Source organism: Panthera pardus, unplaced genomic scaffold, assembly GCF_024362965.1.
Source record: "Panthera pardus isolate Hobbes unplaced genomic scaffold, ASM2436296v1 HiC_scaffold_24, whole genome shotgun sequence".
NCBI classification, from domain to species: domain Eukaryota; kingdom Metazoa; phylum Chordata; class Mammalia; order Carnivora; family Felidae; genus Panthera; species Panthera pardus.
In genome coordinates this window covers 55,445,917-55,465,045 of record NW_026526810.1, presented here as the reverse complement: position 1 = coordinate 55,465,045, position 19,129 = coordinate 55,445,917, and the positions used below count along the sequence as shown (strand labels likewise).

At 39.6% G+C, this 19,129-nt stretch overlaps 1 protein-coding gene across 8 annotated transcripts in view; it reads left to right on the top strand.

Moving 5' to 3' along the window:
* The window catches only part of EIF2AK4 (eukaryotic translation initiation factor 2 alpha kinase 4), a 98,053-nt gene extending 80,039 nt beyond the window's left edge, over positions 1-18,014 (top strand). For 6 of the 8 annotated variants that reach the window (XM_019442596.2, XM_019442595.2, XM_019442599.2 and 3 more), the window contains 9 exons: positions 325-453; positions 1,938-2,024; positions 8,801-8,913; positions 11,364-11,422; positions 12,338-12,435; positions 13,650-13,718; positions 14,261-14,305; positions 17,159-17,277; positions 17,779-18,014. In XM_019442596.2, coding sequence (XP_019298141.2) covers positions 325-453; positions 1,938-2,024; positions 8,801-8,913; positions 11,364-11,422; positions 12,338-12,435; positions 13,650-13,718; positions 14,261-14,305; positions 17,159-17,277; positions 17,779-17,836 — 777 coding nt within the window. In that variant the 3' untranslated portion in view covers positions 17,837-18,014. Of the gene's footprint in view, positions 1-324; positions 454-1,937; positions 2,025-8,800; positions 8,914-11,363; positions 11,423-12,337; positions 12,436-13,649; positions 13,719-14,260; positions 14,306-17,158; positions 17,278-17,778 lie in introns of those variants that run through there. The other 2 variants (XR_002078098.2, XM_019442602.2) reach the window with 2 other exon arrangements.
* Positions 18,015-19,129: the final 1,115 nt, after the last annotated feature.

The window sequence follows — 19,129 nt, the reverse complement described above, 5'->3', positions numbered from 1 at the left end:
AGAAACCCTGCTCTACTCTACAGAGCTATAAACGTTTTTTGGGGTTTTTTTCCTTTGTGTTTCAGACAAGATTAGTTTTCCCAGAGGAAAAGAAGATCTTCTCAACAGCTTAGGATAGTTGAAATAATTTCTTTCTAAAAAAAACTAATATAAAAGTTTTTTGACTGTCATTTTTTTTTTTTTTAAGCTAAGTCATTCTGAAGCCAAGCCATGTGCACATCTCTTACTATATAAGATCTCAGGGTGCTCTCTTCACTCAAGCGGTGCCTCCTTCCTAGTGCTGGTCTCGCTTCTCTAAATGTAAGCACTCTGTTTCTCATCCAGGTTACAATCAGCTCTTGTGACCTCCTGGTCGTAAGTGTTGGCCAGATGTCCATGTCCAGGGCCATCAACCTCACCCAGAAACTCTGGACGGTGGGAATCACAGCACAAATCATGTATGACTGGTCGCAGGTAATGAGACAAAAAAAATGCCCGTGGGTTGAGTGCATGTAGTCACGGCTGCAATGGCAAATCGTCCCCTCCAGCCTTAGACTAGAGTTCCCTCAGACTCTACTTCTCTCTGGTTAGAGTTACTTCCCGTGTTAGCTTCTTATTGCTACAGTGGCAAATCACCGCAGACTTAGTGGTTTAAAACAATACAGGCTTATTACCTCACGTTTCTGGCGTTCAGAAGTCTGATACCAGTTTCACTGGGCTCAAATCAAGGTTCTCCGCTAGGGCTGGATCCTTCTGAAGGCTTTAGGGGGAAAATCCTTTCCCTTGACTTTTCCAGCTCCTAGAGGCCTCCTGCACCCCTCAGCTGTTAGTCCCTTCCTCCACTTTCAAGCTCAGCAGTGTCGAGTTTTCTTTCCTCTCTACCTCTGTTTCTGTCCTTAGATCTCTAACTCTGACCCTCCCATCTCCCTCTCACAAGGCCCACTGTTTCCGCCCAGATCATCCAGAATAATCTCCCTATCTCAAGATCCATAACTCAAAGTTCCTTTTTACCATATAAGGCAACATATTCAGTTGGCAGGGATTAGGCTGGGACATCTTCGCGGGGCCATCCCAACCCACCACACTTCCGAAAGGCACTTCGTGTTTAGCGTGCGTACGTATCCTCAGACCTCCCACAGCAGCCTGCCCTGGGGATGGAAGTGAGGGAGGTGGCACCCCCGAACCTGCTGGCCCCTCAGGAAGGGGGGGGCCTTCAGAGAACATCTGCACTGCCACCAGCTGATCACAGAAGGGCCTGAGCTCCCAGGTAATCAAGTTGCACGCACGATCACCCACACTCAGGTGCCCCGGAGCGTGAAGAGATGCCCAGGGAAACAGCCTCCATTCCTCCTGCTCCTTGCACATCACCTACCAAGAGGTTTCCAAGGCTGCTGCCGTCCATTTTTGTGAGCGTTATAAAAAGCCTCTTGTTTAGAAGTATGTTGAGCGATAATTTTGAATCGTTGGAGCATCCTCTTGCATTTGTTTCCTTGTTTCATAAACTGTTAGAGAAGAGCTCTTACAGAAACAGGGACTTCCATCCTGCACAGTGACATACGCTGCAGGCATCTCCGCTCGGATGCTCACTTTATGCTTCAGTCCTGCTTCTCACCTTCCACTCTTTTTGCTGCCTTTGCTTCCCTCAGAGGCCTTTTCATTGTGTGTATGTGTATTGTATAATTTTTGGCAACTTCCATCAAGGTTTGGAGCTTTTGAAAACCTGACCACATTGATTGTTCGTGGCCCCTTAGGACAATAGCGAATGTAAGAAAAGCAAGGTTTTATTCTCCTTTGAATTCTTACTCTTCTGGCTTAATATTTATATCTCCTGAAGTCAGCATGTTTAGTGATTCACTTTGAAAATCTAGCTGAACACAGTGTTTGCAGTCTCCTTAATCACTTGAAGCCGCTGTAGGTGTTCTGTGTTTATTTCACACACTGTGGTTTGTTTGTTTCAGTCCCAAGAAGAACTCCAGGAATACTGCAGACATCACGAAATCACCTACGTGGCCCTTGTCTCAGATAAAGGACGAAGCTATGTCAAGGTACAGACCCAAGGAAATCTTTCACAATTCAACAGATTTTCCAAACTGGGTATTAACTGTGGAGCACCTGACTTCCCACTAAGGCCCTGGCCTTGGGTGTGGGTGGAAATCCATTATTTTATTGGCTGGACCTATTCTTGGAGAAAGACTATAGAGTAAGAGAGAATCTGAATCTGAATCCTTCCCTTCAAGCTTAAAAAATGCAAACACAGTGGCAGTAGCTTTTTCCTACTTTTCTCCCTTTGCTCCTCTTTTCCATCTAAGAAAACAATAATCATCACTACACCGAAATGCTGGTTGGCATAGCCTATGGCTGTTTCCTAATCAGTTTTACTCTGTTGCGTTTAACTTACAAAGCTCATAAATATACCACCTCCTAACCGTTATTTCTGTTTTTGAAGAAAAAAATCAACCTATTTCTCCCCTTTTAAATCTTTGTCAGGTTTTGATATCTGTGTAATGTTGGCTTCATAAATGAATTAGACATCCTCTTCCACTTTGTGGAAGATTTTGTGTAGAATTGGTATTATTTCATCCTCAAATATCTGGTCCGATTCCCCAGTAGAGTCATGTGGGCCTTGATAGAGAGCTATTCTGGTTGCCTGTTTCTGAATAAGTGACTTTTGGTAGTGTAGATCTTTCCCAGAATGTTTCCATTTCATCTAAATTTTCCTATATTTTCTGTCGCTGTCTGTGAGATATGCAGTAATAATCCCCTTTCATTCTTGATATTGTTAATTTATGTCTTACCCCCCAACCCGCCCACACTTTTTCTTTTTTTAACCACTGGTGAGGTAAAAAAAAACCCTAGCCTGACTAGAGGTTTATCAATCTTATTTGTATTTTCAGAAAACCAGTGTTTTTATGTTATTGATTTTTCCCTATTTTGTGTTGTTTTCTATTCTATTGATTTCCACTCTTCATTCTGCACATTTTGGATTTAGTTTATTCCATTTCTAGTTTCTTCAGATAGAACTTTAGGTTAGGGGTAAACTACAGCCCATAGGCCACATCTGGCACACAGCCTATTTTGTATGGCCTGTGAGCTACAAATTTTTTTTACACTCTTTGTTTAAAAAAAAGAAAAAGAAATAGTATGTGACAGAGAGATTGTTTGGCCTGCAAAGCCTAAAATCCTATCTGAGTCTTTGCATTTAAAAAAACAAAAAAGGCACCTGGCTTGGACCACTGATTTTAGATTTTACTTTTCTAAGTAGAACTATTTAATGCTATAAATTTCACTCTAAGTACTGCATTAGTTGCATCCCACACATTTTTATATGTAGTGCTTTTATTTTCATTTAGTTCAGAATTTTTTTTTTTTTTTTTTTTTTTTTAAGTAGGCTTCACATCCAGCATGGAGCCCAATGCCTGGCTTGAGCTCACAATCCTGAGATCAAGATCTGAGCTGAGATCAAGAGTCGGATATTTTTATTTTTTTAATAGTTCAGGATACTTTCTGGGGCGCCTGGGTGGCTCAGTCGGTTAAGCGTCCGACTTCAGCTCAGGTCACGATCTCGTGGTCCGTGGGTTCGAGCCCCGCATCGGGCTCTGGGCTGACGGCTCAGAGCCTGGAGCCTGCTTCCAATTCTGTGTCTCCCTCTCTCTCTGCCCCTCCCCCGTTCATGCTCTGTCTCTCTCTGTCCCAAAAATAAACGTTAAAAAAAAATAAAAAATAAAAAAAAAAATAGTTCAGAATACTTTCTAATTTCTTTGGTTATTTCTTCTTTGTTCCATGGGTTACTTCCAGATATTTGGGTATTTTCCAGCTATCTTTCTTTAAGGATTTCTAATGATTTAATTCCTTTGCGATCAAAGAACATACATATTCTATATGATTTCAGTCCTTTTAATTTTACTGAGTCATGGTTTAAAGTAAAACAATGGTCTGTTACTGTGATGTTTCATGTACACTTGAAAAGAATGTGTATTCTGCATTGTTAGGAGGAGTGTTTGATAAATATCAGGTCACATTAGATGATGATGTTGCCCAAGTGTTCTGTATCTTTACTAATCATTTTGTCTACATGTTCAATCAGTTACTGAGAGAGGAGTATTAAAATCTCCAGCTATCATTGTAGATTTATCCATTTCTCCAAAAGTTTTATCAGTTTTTGCATTTTGAAGCTCTGGGATTTGGTGAATGCACATTTAGAATTTTATATGTTTTATGAATTGACCTCTTTATCATTATGAAATGTTCTTCTTTATCCCTGATAACACTTCTTGTTCTGAGGTCTTTTGGTTAGTGTTTGCATGACATGTCTGTTTCCATCCTGTGTCTTGAAGTGCGTTTCTTAGAGACAGTCAGCAGTTGAGTTGTGCCTTTTTATCCACTCTGACAATTCCTGCCTTTTAATTGGAATTGTTAGACATTAATTTGTAATGCAGTTAGCGAAATGGTTGGGTTTAAATCTGCCATTTTACTATTTGTTTTCTGATTATTCCATCTGTTCTTTTTTCCATTTTTGTCTTTTCATGCCTTCTTTTTAGGTTGATATCTACTATTTTACTGACCATTACTCGTTTTTGGTGAGACTGTTTTTGTGACCTCTCTAGGGTTTGCAATATACATACACCTTTAACTTAACACATTCTACCTTCAAAAAATGTTATATGCCTTTCTCTTATCGTGTAAGAACCTTATAAGAATACTTCCATTTCCCTTCTCTCATTCTTTGTGCTGTTGTTGCCAAATATTTTTCTTACATATATTGTAAAGTCCACAATACATTGTTACTATTTTGGCTTTAATTAGTTATTTTTTAAAGAGGTTTTTGTTTTGGGTTTTTTTAGAGAGGTTTTTAAAATAAGGGGGGAAATGTCTTTTATATTTACCCACATAGTTACCATCTCTTGTACTACTGATTCCTTTGTTGAGGAAGACATCATTCTGATTTCATTTTCCTTCTGCCTGAAGAATTTCCTTTAATATTTCTGGTCCAAGCAGATGTTGTGCTGGTCATGAGTTGTTTCAGTTGTTATTCTGAGAAAGTCTTCACCCTCATTTTTGAAAGATGTTTTTGCTAGATATAAAATTCAACATTTACATTTTTTTCATTTTGCACTTTGAAGAGGTGTTTTACTGTCTTCTGAGCTGATCACCGTTTCTGTTAAAGTCTGCTTTGATCCTCTGAATATGATTTTTTTTATTTTCTGGCAGCTTATAAGATTTTCATTTGTCACTGGTTTTCTGCATTTTGAATATGGTTTACCTCAGTGTGGTATTCTCTATATTCTAATACTTGGTATTCATAGATAGGACTTCTTTGAACTGTAGATTTGTAGTTCTCATGAAATTTAGAAAATTTTCAGACATTATTTCCTCAAATATTTTTCTGTCCCTTTTCCTCTTTTACTTCTAGGACTCCAATTACAGTATGTTAATTATCTGATATTGCCCCACACCTCATTAAGTCTCTCTTTGTTTTGTTCCCCCCCCCCCCCCCTTGCTTTATTCTGGATCATTCACTGATCTTTCTGCAATATCTTACATGCTATTAATCCCACTGCATTTCTTATTTCGGATATTGTATTTTTCCATCTTTATAAGTTATATTTGGATCTTTAGGTCTTCCATTTCTCTCTTACGGTTTTTGTTGCCTTTATATTTTTTATAGGATTTAAAACAGTCATTCTAAGGTATCTGTCTACTAATTCCATAATTTCTGAGACATTTCTCTGTTTCTGTCGTTTCTCCTTGCTGTGAGTCCTATTTTCTTGCCACCTTGCATGCCTAGTAATTTTGGTTGTGGACATTATGAATTTTACATTTTTGGAAATACTGCTGGGCTTTGTTCTGGGGTATAGTTAAAATACTTGAATTGTTTGATCCTTTCCAGGCTGGGTGTTAAGCTTTGTTAGGGCAGACCAGGGCCGCGTTTAGCTCTGAGTTGACCCATTACTAATAAGGCAGTATCGCCTGGGTGGCTCAGTCGGTTGAGCATCTGACTTCGGCTCAGGTCATGATCTCATCGTTCCTGAGTTCAAGCCTCACATCAGACTCTGTGCTGACAGCTTAGCGCCTGGAGCCTGCTTTGGATTCTGTGTCTCCCTCTCTCTGCCCCTCTCCCACTTGTGCTCTGTCTCTATCTCTCAAAAATGAACAATAAAAAAAAAGTTTAAAAGTTAAAAAAAAATTTTTTTTAGGTTTATTTTTGAGAAAGAGTTGTTGCTTGTTGTCTAATGTCTGAAAAATCTTATGTGTTTTGTCGGGTTTTCTAACTGTTGAAGGCAGGAAGGCAGTTCCTGGAGTAGTTTATCCTTTTAGGGAAGATTTGCAAGTCCCCACTACTAGTCTGCTGGTTAGTCACAAAATTATTTTTTTTATCTTTATTTTTTTTAATGTTTATTTTTGAGACAGAGACAGAGCATGAACGGGGGAGGGTCAGAGAGAGGGGGAGACACAGAATCCGAAGCAGGCTCCAGGCTCTGAGCTGTCAGCACAGAGCCCGACGCGGGGCTCGAACTCACGGACTATGAGATCATGACCTGAGCTGAAGTCGGACACTTAACTGACTGAGCCACCCAGGCGCCCCGTCAAAATTAGAAATGCCCTTAATAACTACTCATCAGGCCTCTTCCAGAGTAGTGATTGCTCCTGCAGTAGTACCGAGAGATGACCATCAAGCCTTTGCTGGGTAACTCGTGTCATAAGACAGTGCTATAATGCTGAGCAAATTTTAAAAACCTGAATTAGTCTCCTTCCCAAAATCTAACGCTCAATGTCTTAGTTCTGTCTTCTTGAGTAGTCGCAATAGCCAGTCTAATTCTTCCTCCTTCTCTCAACTACCTTCAAATAAATCCTAGGAGACCAGAGACTGCCATGCCACTCTATCCTCATTGCTGGTGTAAAAAAAATTTTTTTAACGTTTATTTATCTTTGAGAAAGACAGAGAGAGACAGAGTACGAGTCAGGGAGAGGCAGAGAGAGGAAAACACAGAATCCAAAGCAGGCTCCGGGCTCTGAGCTGTCAGCACAGAGTCTGATGTGGGGCTCGAACCCACAAACTGTGAGATCATGAACTGAGCCAGGGTCGGATGCTTAACCAACTGAGCCACCCAGGCTCTCCCTCTTTTCTGGCTTAAACATTCTGGTTACTTAAGCCATTTCTCTTAACATGATTTCCCAGATCCTTGACCCTCCTAGTTAAGCTCCCCTAGACACGCTTGCTTAATGTCTGTCTTTAAATGTGATCCTAGAATTCTACACAGCACTCTAAGCATATTCTGACTAAATGAGAATGCTCTCTGACCTCCCTCAATCCAGATACCATATTTCTCCTAATGGAGCTTACTAGTGACCTCTTAGCAACCCTGTGGCTCTTGGGCTTATACTGAACTTATCAGCTAAAATTCATTGGCCTTTTAACAGTTATCACCATGTCTGGCTGGCCACCTACAATGAAGGCTTCAATTACAGGATGTCATATTTATCTCCATATTTACCTCCATTATCTCACATTTAATGGAGATAAATTGTTCATTCTAGAACATTGTTTCAGCCTGTCCAGCTCTTTCCAATCCTGTATCACCTTCATATTTGAAGGGCAAGACATCACTTCATTCACCTAGTCAACAAATGCATTTTAAGTATTAACAGTGTAGAAGGGATGGAATTTAAGATCCTAAAGGATACAGTGACATTTAAGCCTCAGGCCCTCCTGTGAGGTATCCTATAATCTGGTAGGGAACATAACACATTTGTGCACGATTATGAGTTAGAAAATGCTAAATGCCATTAGAGTCCTACAGAGAACGTTCAATGAGGGTTCATCACCACCTGGGAGAGGACTTCAGAAGTAGCAGAGAAGTCTTCAGGGTAGAGGTGGGGTTTATGCTGGACCCTCATGGATGGGTAGCATATAGGTACGTGCTGAAAGGACCTTTTAAGCATAAGGAATAGCAAAGGTAATGGTAATTCTTTGACCCGCCTGTTCCAAAGTCAGAGGGAGGCCAGCAAAGAACTATTGTGGTATTATCCTGAATAAGTCTACTTTGGATGAAGCAGAAACATTGCAAAGAAGGGGTACTTCAGGAGAGACTGGTTTTAGCTAGATCATGGGGAGCAAAATGCCCACCGAGGAATTTAGATTTTATGTAGCAGCTCGAGACCTGTCTCAGGGGCCTCCAGAGCATCTATTTTCTACAGAAGGGGACATCAGAGTTGTATGTGAAAAACATTAATCTGCAGGTACGTGTAGCATGGAATGGAGTGAGGGGAAACTGAAGACAGGGATAGCAGTGCGAACAATATAAAGCTATTCTAAGCCAAGGCCACTTCATGGCCAGTGAAGATGAAAGGTATCATAAAAAAATGGGATGACAGGACTTAGGTTTGGAGTGGGGGTTGGGGAGGGGGTGGAAACTTGGTGACTGACCAGGGGATATTTAAGGGGAAGAAAATGTGAAAGAAATGAAATAGGAGCTGGTTAGTCTTGCCCCCCACCCCCACCCCCTTTTTAAACTCTATCACCAGTGATAAGCTTTTCTAGTCTATACCAGAGTTTCTCAAAGCCACAGTGATGTTTGGGGCCAGATAATTATGGGGGCTGCTGTTCTGGGCACTGTAGGATGTTGAACAGCATCCCAGGCCTCTCTCTGCAAGATGTTGGTAGCACCCTCTATAGATGTCACAACCAAAACTTGTCTCCAAACATCGCCAGCTGTCCTGTGGTGAGCAAAATTGCCTCTGGTCGAGAACCACCAACCTGAACTGTTGACTTCATTTTGTACTCGGGTTCAGAAATTGATGGATCTATTTCATTCTTTTTAAGGTTAAGTCTTTTGAGAAGGAAAGGCAAACAGAGAAATGCGTGCTGGAGTCTGATCTTATAGACTATGTTGTGCAGAAACTCAGGACTAAAGTCAGTGATGAAAGGACTATCAGGTAACAAAGGCCCAGAAAACCAGCTGTGATACCTGTAGAACTTCCGTGCCTTTTTTAGAAAAATCAATTTGATCCTTTTGGGAAATAAAGATTCATCAGGATAACTTTTAATGGACCATTCTGTTGCTTCTGAAGAACTCAAGAGTTGAAGTATACGATCCCCTGTATAAGACTAATCCTACTTTCAGTGTTCCTTTCTCATAACGTGTCAGAGAATGCTTTATCAGTTTGAAAGTCCTCAGGAGCCAGAATTATCTTACTTGGTCTGTTATGCAGCAAATTTTGGTAGTATTTTGTCAATATATTTGAAAGATCTAATATATTCTGGGAAAAGATCTCATATTAAATGTACACTGGCTCAACTCTCTGGATAGGAATTTAACAAAGTTAAGAACCTTAAAAATTAAAAAGAAAGACCCATTAATATTACTTTCAGGAATTTATAGCAAAAATTATCCCATGGGGGTATGTGAAAGATGTCGATCATGGCATTGTTTATAACAGCAGTTCCAAACTTTTTGCCCTTAGAAGCCCTTTATATCCTTAAAAATTATTTGAGGGCATCAAAGAATGTTGTTTATGTGGGTTGCATCTATCAGTAATTTGGTAGAATTAAAATGAATATTTTAAAAATATTTTTTTAAATAAACCCATTACATGCTAATCTAAATGACATATTTTAATGAAAAATAACTATTTTCCAAAACCAAAGAAATTTAAGAAGAGCAACACTTTCATCTTTTTACAGATAAAGAGACAAAAATGGAAAAAAAATGCATTAACACTTTGATAGAAAAAACTAGATTGTCATCTGCTTCTGCATTCAATCGGTTGTGCTATCACCCATCATACAGTCTCTGGAAAATTCCAGGATACACTTGTGAGAGGATGAGCATAAAAAAAAGAGAGAAGTAACATTTTAGGATTGTGGTGAAAATTATCTTGACCTTACAGACCTCTGAAAGGGTTCGGGGGCCTCCAGAGGTCCCTGGACCACACGCTGAGAAATCTCTCACTTATAGTATCACAAAATCCATTCTAGAAGATTGTCTGGATTATAGTAATATAGTGAAATGCTATGCAGCCTTCAAAAATGATGATTCTAGGGGCCAGGCCTGACTGGCTCAGTCAAAAGAACATGTGACTCTTGATCTCAGGATTATGAGTTTGAGCCCCATATTGGACACAGAGTTTATTTAAAAACAAAATTTTTTTTTAAATGTTGATTCTAGTAAAGCTGAATTTATTGACATGGAAGGATGTCCATAGACAACATATACGATCCTATTTTTCTTAATCAAAATACACAGTCCACATTAGGCTGGAATGACGTACCAAATTTTTAATTGTAGTTATTTCTGGTTAGTGGGATTACAAGGGATCCTAATTTTCTTAAGGCTTTTTTTTTTTTTTTTTAAATAAATGTGTAACTTTTACATATATGCTCATAATCAGAAATACCTTTTTTGGCTTCTATCAATGATTCTCAAGTAGGGGACACTTGGCACTGTTTGCAGACATTTCTGGTTGTTAGAACTGGGGGGTGCTGCTAGTATCTAGGAGGGATCAGGGGTGCTGCTGCTTCTACAGTACATGGGACTGACCGCCCAGACCGCCAACCAAGAGTTATCTGGCCCCGAATGTCAATAGTGCCAACGGTGAAAAATCCTGGCTTCTATAAGATAAACATTCTTACTCTCTTCTCCTTCCCTCACCCTGCTTGAATAAATTCCCATCTGCACCTAGCTTGAATAAGTTCACCATCACGCTTTCTCTGAAGGCATATAATGTTCTGGAAGTCACCAGATATTAGAATTATGGATTTTAAAAAATAGAGGTTTAGAAAGCATAAAATACTCAACTAATTAATAGTACAGGTGAACATTAAGACACTTAAAAGGCCAGATGGGATTCAGTTTTAGCAGGGAAAGGTTTAAAATCTTTCTTCCATGTGCGTGATTACTTCCAGGTTTTCCCCGAGAGAACTATTATGTCTCTCAAAGGCTATAAACTAATTCAGTCTTTAAAAGAATGTCCATTCACAGCTTTTGAAAGAATCTCCTTGTTTACTAAATGTTCTCCTGTGGGAGATCACCAAGGTTGCTGCCATAATAAAGGTGGGGCATGCCATTGCTAATGTTTCCTTGTATTGTGAGGGGGGCGGAAAGAACGCCCATTATATTTCATTGAAATTAGCTTCTTATGTTGAGCCAGGATTTCAGACATAGCTGAATACATCAAAAGGTTGTCTTTAGGCATTTGTTAATCTGAAATGACATCCTTTATAATTTTTACTTGCTGTTGACCAAACGCAAAATTAAGTTCAAGTTTTGTTATTTTTCTTCCACTAATAACCACCATTTAGTTTTTACACTTAATAGAAAAAATGGCTCACTTTATCTGTGTTTTGCTTTATTGACTGTTTTGTAATTGTTTTTGTTTGTTTTTAGAGAAGCTTCCGATAATCTTGCAGTGCAAAATCTGAAGGGGTCATTTTCTAATGCTTCAGGTATTTACTAATTATGATCTGAACATAATCATGCTGTGTGTGTGCGTGCGCGTTTGCGGTAAGCACTAATGACTGTGCTGCCTCCTTGCTGCATCAGAAATATATCTTGAAAGTAACATATACTGTTAAATGTACCAGCTGGAATTTTTCTCTGTGCTTTGAAACCCACATCCTAGAAAAAGATGGGAAGTCTGGTGATTCCTCTGATCCTAATACATCCCTGTCTTACTGTCTTATTTTCACAACTGGTTTAATCTTCTTTTGGCTCGGTTTATTGTACAGATTAAATGTGGGTAATTTTCCTGGAAATCTTCCCCACACAGAAGATTGAAGAATAATATGTTGAAATCCCTTGAGAAAGACACTGTGCATCCATTTTGTTTTCCTGAAAGCCAAGAGGAGCAGTGGTGATAGTTAAATCTTTAGTTTCACCACATCTACCAACCTTACTGAAAAAGCAATGTCCCGAGCATTGTCCACAAGACGACTTATTTGGCTTTTAACAGAACTGGGTCTTTTTGGTTTGTTTCTGCTAGCATTGACTTTCTGCCACTGTCGGTTTTCAAATACTTTCAGGAATTTAGAATTTGAGGGATAGTTAAGTGTGATTTTTTTTTTTCCTTAAGGTCACCAGGTTTTGGTGACAAATATAGCCTCCCTGTGCCTTAGTCACCTTCCACCCCACCTCCCCCTTGAGGAGAGAAGCCTGGTAATTTTGACAAAAGCATCAGGGTTCTGGGCTCCTCCAGGTCAAGTGCAGGTAGTTTTAGAGATGGAAAACCAAGCGCAGACAGAACCTAGCCCATAGAATGACACCAGGGCGGCTTCTACGAATATCCCTGCCATCTCCGTGGTGTGTTACAGAAAGTGGGTGGGATCAGTTAAGACCATACATTCTGAAACTCTCTGTTTCAGGTTTGTTTGAAATCCATGGAGCCGCTGTTGTTCCCATTGTGAGTGTGATCGCCCCAGAGAAGCTGTCAGCCAGCACTAGGAGGCGGTATGAAACTCAGGTACACAGTTGCCTCAGCTTTCTCGTGTAAGCTACAAAGGAGGAAGAAAATAGGAAAGGAAGTTAAGAAACAGAGTTTCCTGGAAATATTTTCCTCCTCACGTCCGTAACTTGGTGGCTTCTGAAAATTCATCAACTCAGAGCTATCTCTGGTGTTAGGATTCTGCCCCATTTGCCCTCCAAAGAGGCATCCGTGTATGTTGTGGGCACCTAGAAGCACCTACTGTCAGTTATTAGATCTAAACAAAGACTTTCTGGTCTATGTCTAATGGCAGAAAGGGTTGGGTTTTGTTCTGAATAACAAAGCACATGAGATCTGTTCCAAGACTTGGGGCAGGTTTCTGTCTGCATACATGTTTTTGCTATCTGCTATATGCCGGATTTGGTGTGAAATACCATGTAAAATTTAAAAGACATATGGCATGGCCCAATCCTCAGAGTTTATAAAACCTTAGAAGCATATGCAGGATACAGTTGGGAGACCAACAGAGGAAAAGTAACAGAATGCTGCATTAGGCACACTGAATAGGAGTGTTAGGAGTGTGCTACATACAGACACAGGGGCGGGGTGGAGAGCAGTGTCTGCACAGATGATAGACCAAGGCCTCCTGGAGGGAATCCCTGATGGATTTAAATAGGTAGGGGAAAGAAATAAGGGCAGTCCTCACACTCATGAGCCCGGTCAGGACACTGGCCTAACTTGGGAAGTGAGTGAGTGTTACAGAACAGTCATTATGTAGAAATGCGTTTAGACAAATATAAAAGATGATCTCATTTTGCTATGCTCTCCTGGCTGTTTCTCAGGATGTTGGATGGTGACGCATTTTCACATCTTTCTGTTGCTTTCAGCCCCCTTGAGTTCCGTGTCCTCACTGCTGTCACCTTCTTCTTTTTCCAAATGTAGCTTAATAATAAAATCCTCCTGCTCCCACGCACAGTTTTAGTGCCCTGAGCTTAATGCTAAACAACTAAGTAGGTGGAGCATTAAATTATCAAAACAGACTATAAAATCTCATTTCCCCTGAGATCAGGATAGACTAAGCACTCATCTTTCCGGGGTGGGTTGAGAACAAGTCCTTAGATAAATCTTTGGGAGCCCTTCTAGGCCTTAGTTTGTCACTCGTGATGGATGGTTTCCTACAATAAGAAATAAAATGGCAAGAAAGATGGTTTGGGTTGGCAGCTTCTGAATTCTGACAGGTTTTCTTGTTTTAGGTACAAACCCGACTTCAGACCTCCCTTGCCAACTTACATCAGAAAAGCAGTGAAATTGAAATTCTGGCTGTAAGTCTCTTTGTTTAACATTTTGAGAATTGTCCTGTTTTTAAAGTTGTTTCCTCAGAGGTCAGGCCATTTATGCTCATTGTGCACAGTATTGGGTTCCAGGCCTTTTATCACTGATATGAACCACATGCAATCTAAATCTGTAAAAACTGGGGAGAAAACTGAAGGTTCTGTGTTTGTTTCTCCTGTTTTCTTCCTCTGAAAGATGGCGCGGGGGGGGGGGGGGGGGGCCGGGGGAATAAAAACAAAATCACCGTTTTCCTAAAATGTTTCAGACCTTTGCCTCATTAAAAATATACTGAGTGCAGAAAGTAGCAGCAAGCTTCTGGGGTGTAACATGTGAGGACCAGAGATATTTGTTTTCCAGTGCTGACCTCTTACCGTTGCATGGTTCATCTAAGTGTGCTTTATTTTATAGCACAGTCGTGTCCCAGACTCTGCCAACCCTATTCATGTTGCTCCCTCCAAACACCACCATTGTCAGGCAGTATGTGCTGCTTTGGGTTCCTTGACAGATAACCTCCATTTTTGTGTATCGACAGGTGGATCTACCCAAAGAAACCATCCTACAGTTTTTATCATTAGAGGTAAGCAAGATGAACTCTTGTGCATTATGGCCTTTAAAATTCCGAAGTTTGGGTGTTAATTTGCCAAAACAAAATTAAAATGGCATTATTTTCTTAGTGATACTGAGTATTTTTTGACAGTTCCAGGAATTCAATAACATTGTTCTTTTATGTGACATATATATTACTGAATCAGATTTTGAGAGAATCATACTTTTCTAGTGACTTTCTTTTAAATTTCAGAGAATATTTCAACACCCTGTATTTTTACTGCACACCTCATATTTTTACTGTGTATCAGGCTCTAGCAGGCCTTGCTCTAAGCATGATTTTTTTTAAATTTTTTAAAAATTTACATCCAAATTAGCATATAGTGAAACAATGATTTCAGGAGTAGATTCCTTAATGCCCCTTACCCATTTAGCCCATCCCCCCGCCCCACAACCCCTCCAGTAACCCTCAGTTTGTTCTCCATATTTATGAGTCTCTTCTGTTTTGTCCCCTTCCTTATTTCCCTTCCCTTATGTTCATTGGTTTTGTCTCTTAAAGTCCTCATATGTGTGAAGTCATATGATTTTTGTCTTTCTCTGACTAATTTCACTTAGCATAATACCTTCCAGTTCCATCCACATAGTTGCAAATGGCAAGATTTCATTCTTTTTTATTGCTGAGTAATACTCCATTGTGTGTGTGTGTGTGTGTATGCACATACCACGTCTTCTTTATCCATTCATCCATCGATGGACATTTGGGCTCTTTCCATACTTGGGCTACTGTCAGTAGTGCTGCTATAAACATGGGGGTGCATGTGTCCCTTTGAAACAGCACACCTGTATCCCATGGATAAATGCCTAGTAGTGCAATTGCTGGGTCATAGGATAGTTCTATTTTTAGTTTTTTGAGGAACCTCCATACTGTTTTCCAGAGTGGGTACACCAGCTTGCATTCTCAAGCATTTTTCAAATATTAACTCCTTTAATCATAACAAACTCGAGATAGGTACTGTTAACCCATTATATAAATAAAAAGCAGCATTTTACATTTTATGGTGAATGGAAGAAGAGATACTAAGTATCTTTAAAAAAAATTTTTTTTTTGAGAGAGAGCACACAAGCAGGGGAGAGGGGCAGAGGGAGAGAGAATCTTAAGCAGGTTTCCACGCTTAGCATGGAGCCCAACCTGGGGCTCAATCCCACGATTCTGGGCTCATGACCTGAGCCAAAATCAAGAGTCAGACCCCCAACCGACTGAACCACCCAGGTGCCCAGAAATATAAAATACCTTACTCGAGGTCGACCTACTAGTAATTAGCAGAGACAGAATTTGAACCTAGACAGACTAGTAAAATCTATACTCTTAACCTCCATACAATGCTGTCTCAGACCTTCATTACAACTAGGGAAGCTTATTTGTAGAACTAGAACTATGTATTTTTATAAAAATTAAGTCAAGAATTAAGTGTGTGTAAGTTTTTATAGGTAGCACTAAAAACAAGCAATCTGATTTAAAAATGGACATAGGACCCAAATAGACATTTTTCCAAAGACATACAGATGGCCAACAGACACGTGGAAAGATGCTCAACATCACCCATCATCAGGGAAATGCAAATCAAAACTACAATAAGATAGCTAAATGGAATAAACCAGAGAAAGACAAATTTCATGATTTCATTCATATGTTGAATTTAAGAAACAAAGCAAATAAGGAAAAAAAAAAAAAAAAAGACTAAGGAACACTCTCTAGTTAAGAGAACTGATGGTTACCAGACAAGGGGTGGATAGGTACAATCGGTGAAGGGGATAGAGTACACTTACCATGATGAGCATGGAATATGTATAGAAACGTTAAATCACTATATTATACACCTGAAACTAATACTGTATGTTAACCATACTGGAATTAAAAAAGTAAAAAACACTTTTATTTATTTTTGAGAGAGAGAGCACGATCAGGGACAGGGCAGGGAGAGAATCCTAAACACTGTTCACTGCCAACTCGAAGCCTGATGCGGGCTTGATTTCACAGTGAGATCATGACCTGAGCCAAAATCAAGAGTCAGATGCTCAATGGACTGAGCCACCCAGGTACCCCCAAAAAAGTTTTTTTTATAAGTAGCCTTTAATATCAAATAGCCTAAAACTTCTAAAAAGTTGAATAAGCATTTCTTCAAATGTATATTATTTTGAGAGAGCACGAGTGGGGGAGGGGCAGAAAGAGGGAGTCACAGAACCTGAAGCAGGCTTTAGGCGCTGAGCTGTCAGCACAGACCCCGACATCGGGCTCAAACCCATGAACAGTGCGATCATGACCTGAGGTGAAGCTGGAGGCTTAACTGACTAAGCCACCCAGGTGCCCCTGAATAAGCATTCTTAAGGTAACAAACTTCAATCATAGCTGCAGGTGATTTTTTTTAACATCCTATCAAAGAATACTTTTTTGTCAACTCTGTGTTTAGTCACAGATTAAATTAGATGAAAAAAATGAACTTTGCCCCCAAAGTAACATTTGATACATTTTTCTCTTGTCATCTTGTAAATAAGCATATACCACTGTGCTGGCAGTTACTGCTTTATGCTCCACTCAAATGGATGCACACAGAGGTGTTATTTGCATTTTACACAAAATAAATCAGTAATAACTGGTCTAAAGTCATGTAGCACACTACGGCATTGCTCAGCAGGATCTAAAAAGGAGTCTTGTACAGAAAAATCGGTGCTTCAAAGGAAAAACCCCAACAATCTCCCACCAGTTTTATCTGTAAGTGATTTTTTGCAGTACACTTAAATGGCATTGGCATTTCATTAGTGACCCAGAAAAAGCCAGTGAATAAACACTAGGACCTGTCATTAAGTCTTATCTATTTTTTCCTAGTGGGATGCTGATGAACAGGCATTTAATACAACTGTGAAGCAGCTGCTGTCCCGCCTGCCAAAGCAAAGATACCTCAAATTAGTCTGTGATGAAATTTATAACATCAAAGTAGAAAAAAAGTAAGTTACCACTTAGGTATTGCAGGTTTCAGTGTGGGTTAAAACTCAAGGAGGGATTTCGAAATGGCATATTTTATTGTCTTGTCGAGTTGTGATGGCTGATAAGCGATTATGTTGGAATGGCACCTGATAACCAGTAAGGCTTGCTCAGGACTATGAATCAGTCATGATTTGTCAATAACAAAACCCAGCAGTCCCTGGGGTAGCAATCCCACTTCGAATCTTCATCACCCAGGTAACTCCTACGAATGTCTAAATGAAAGGGAAATGCTGTGACTGCTGTGCTGTAGATGTCCTCGTCAGAATGCCAGTCATTCGTTACCAGCTGCTTAAAAGGCATGGTGTCCCCCTTATGTAGGATCCTATACTACAGACCCTTGCCCATCACCACTTCTGTAAAACTTAGTTTTTTCAATGACTAGCCTTACACTAAGCATTCTAAATTTGTTATTAACTTTGTTCTTCACCCATTATATTGATCCTACCTTTTCTCTTTTGCAGGGTATCTGTGTTATTCCTGTATAGCTACAGAGATGACTACTACAGAATTTTATTTTAATCCTAAAGAATGGTCATTATCTTGTTGAAAGACAGGAGCTTATACTATGAAATGTTGTACATTCACTGTAATTTAAACTTTACATTCTAAGAAGGTGTCCCACAAAGTTGAGCTTTGTAAGTTTTTCATGTGTAATATATAAATTTATCTTTTTGAATATAATAAATGCTTTCATATATCTGCTGCTTTTAAATTGCAAATCCATTAACACTGAAGGTTTTGTGGAGCTAGAACACAAGAAAACAGCCACTTTTTTTCTTAATCCTAATGACTAAGCACATGACTATGCCCAAACCACCCCAAAAAGGTCCACACCAAGAAATGTAGTAATTAAAACAGCCAAAAAGTAATGTACAAGAGAAAACAGTTACATACAAGGGAAACCCTGTAAGGCTACTGGCTAATTTTTCACCAAAAGCTTTGCAGACCAGAGGGAGGGACATGATATATTCAAAGTGCTGAAAGAAAACCTGCAGCCACAAATACTCTATCCAGCAAGGCTATCCTTCAGAATAGAAGGAGAGAGAGAGTTTCTCAAACAAAAGCTAAAGGAATTCATGACCACTAAACCAGCCCTACAAGATGTGTTAAAGGGGACTCAGTGGAAAGGAAAGACCATATAGACAGAAGAAAAGTAGAAAGCACAAAACATAAAATTAAGTTTATCTATAAAAATTAGTAAAGGGATTCACAAAATAAAAGGATGTAAAGTATATCCCAAATACCTAGAATGTGGGGAGAGGAGTAAACAATGGGTTCAAACTTAAGTGAACAACAACTTAATATAGATTGCTATATGCACAAGAAATGAGATACTAACTACTAACCTAATGGTAACCACAAATCAAAAACCAGTAATAGGCAAAAAGTAGAAAAAAGAATATGTCTAAGGAAAGCCAGCAAACCGTGAGAGGAGATTAAGAAAGAAAGTACAAAATGAACCATAAAACAAGTGACAAAATGGCAGTAAGTACATACCTATCAATAATTACTTTGTAAATGGACTACAGGCTCCAATCAAAAGACACAGGGTGTTGGGGCACCTGGGTGGCTCATTCAATTAAGTGTCCAACTCTTGATCTTGGCTCAGGTTACGATCTCATGGTTTGTGAGATGGAGCTCTTCCACTGGGCTCTGTACCGAGCAAGGAGCCTGCTTGGGATTCTCTCCCCCTCTCTCTGTAACTCCCCTACACCTCAAGTGTGCACACACTATCTCTCAAATAAACTTAAAAAGAAAAGGGGCCCCTGGGTGGCTTAGTCAGTTAAGTGTCTGACTTCAGCTTAGGTCATG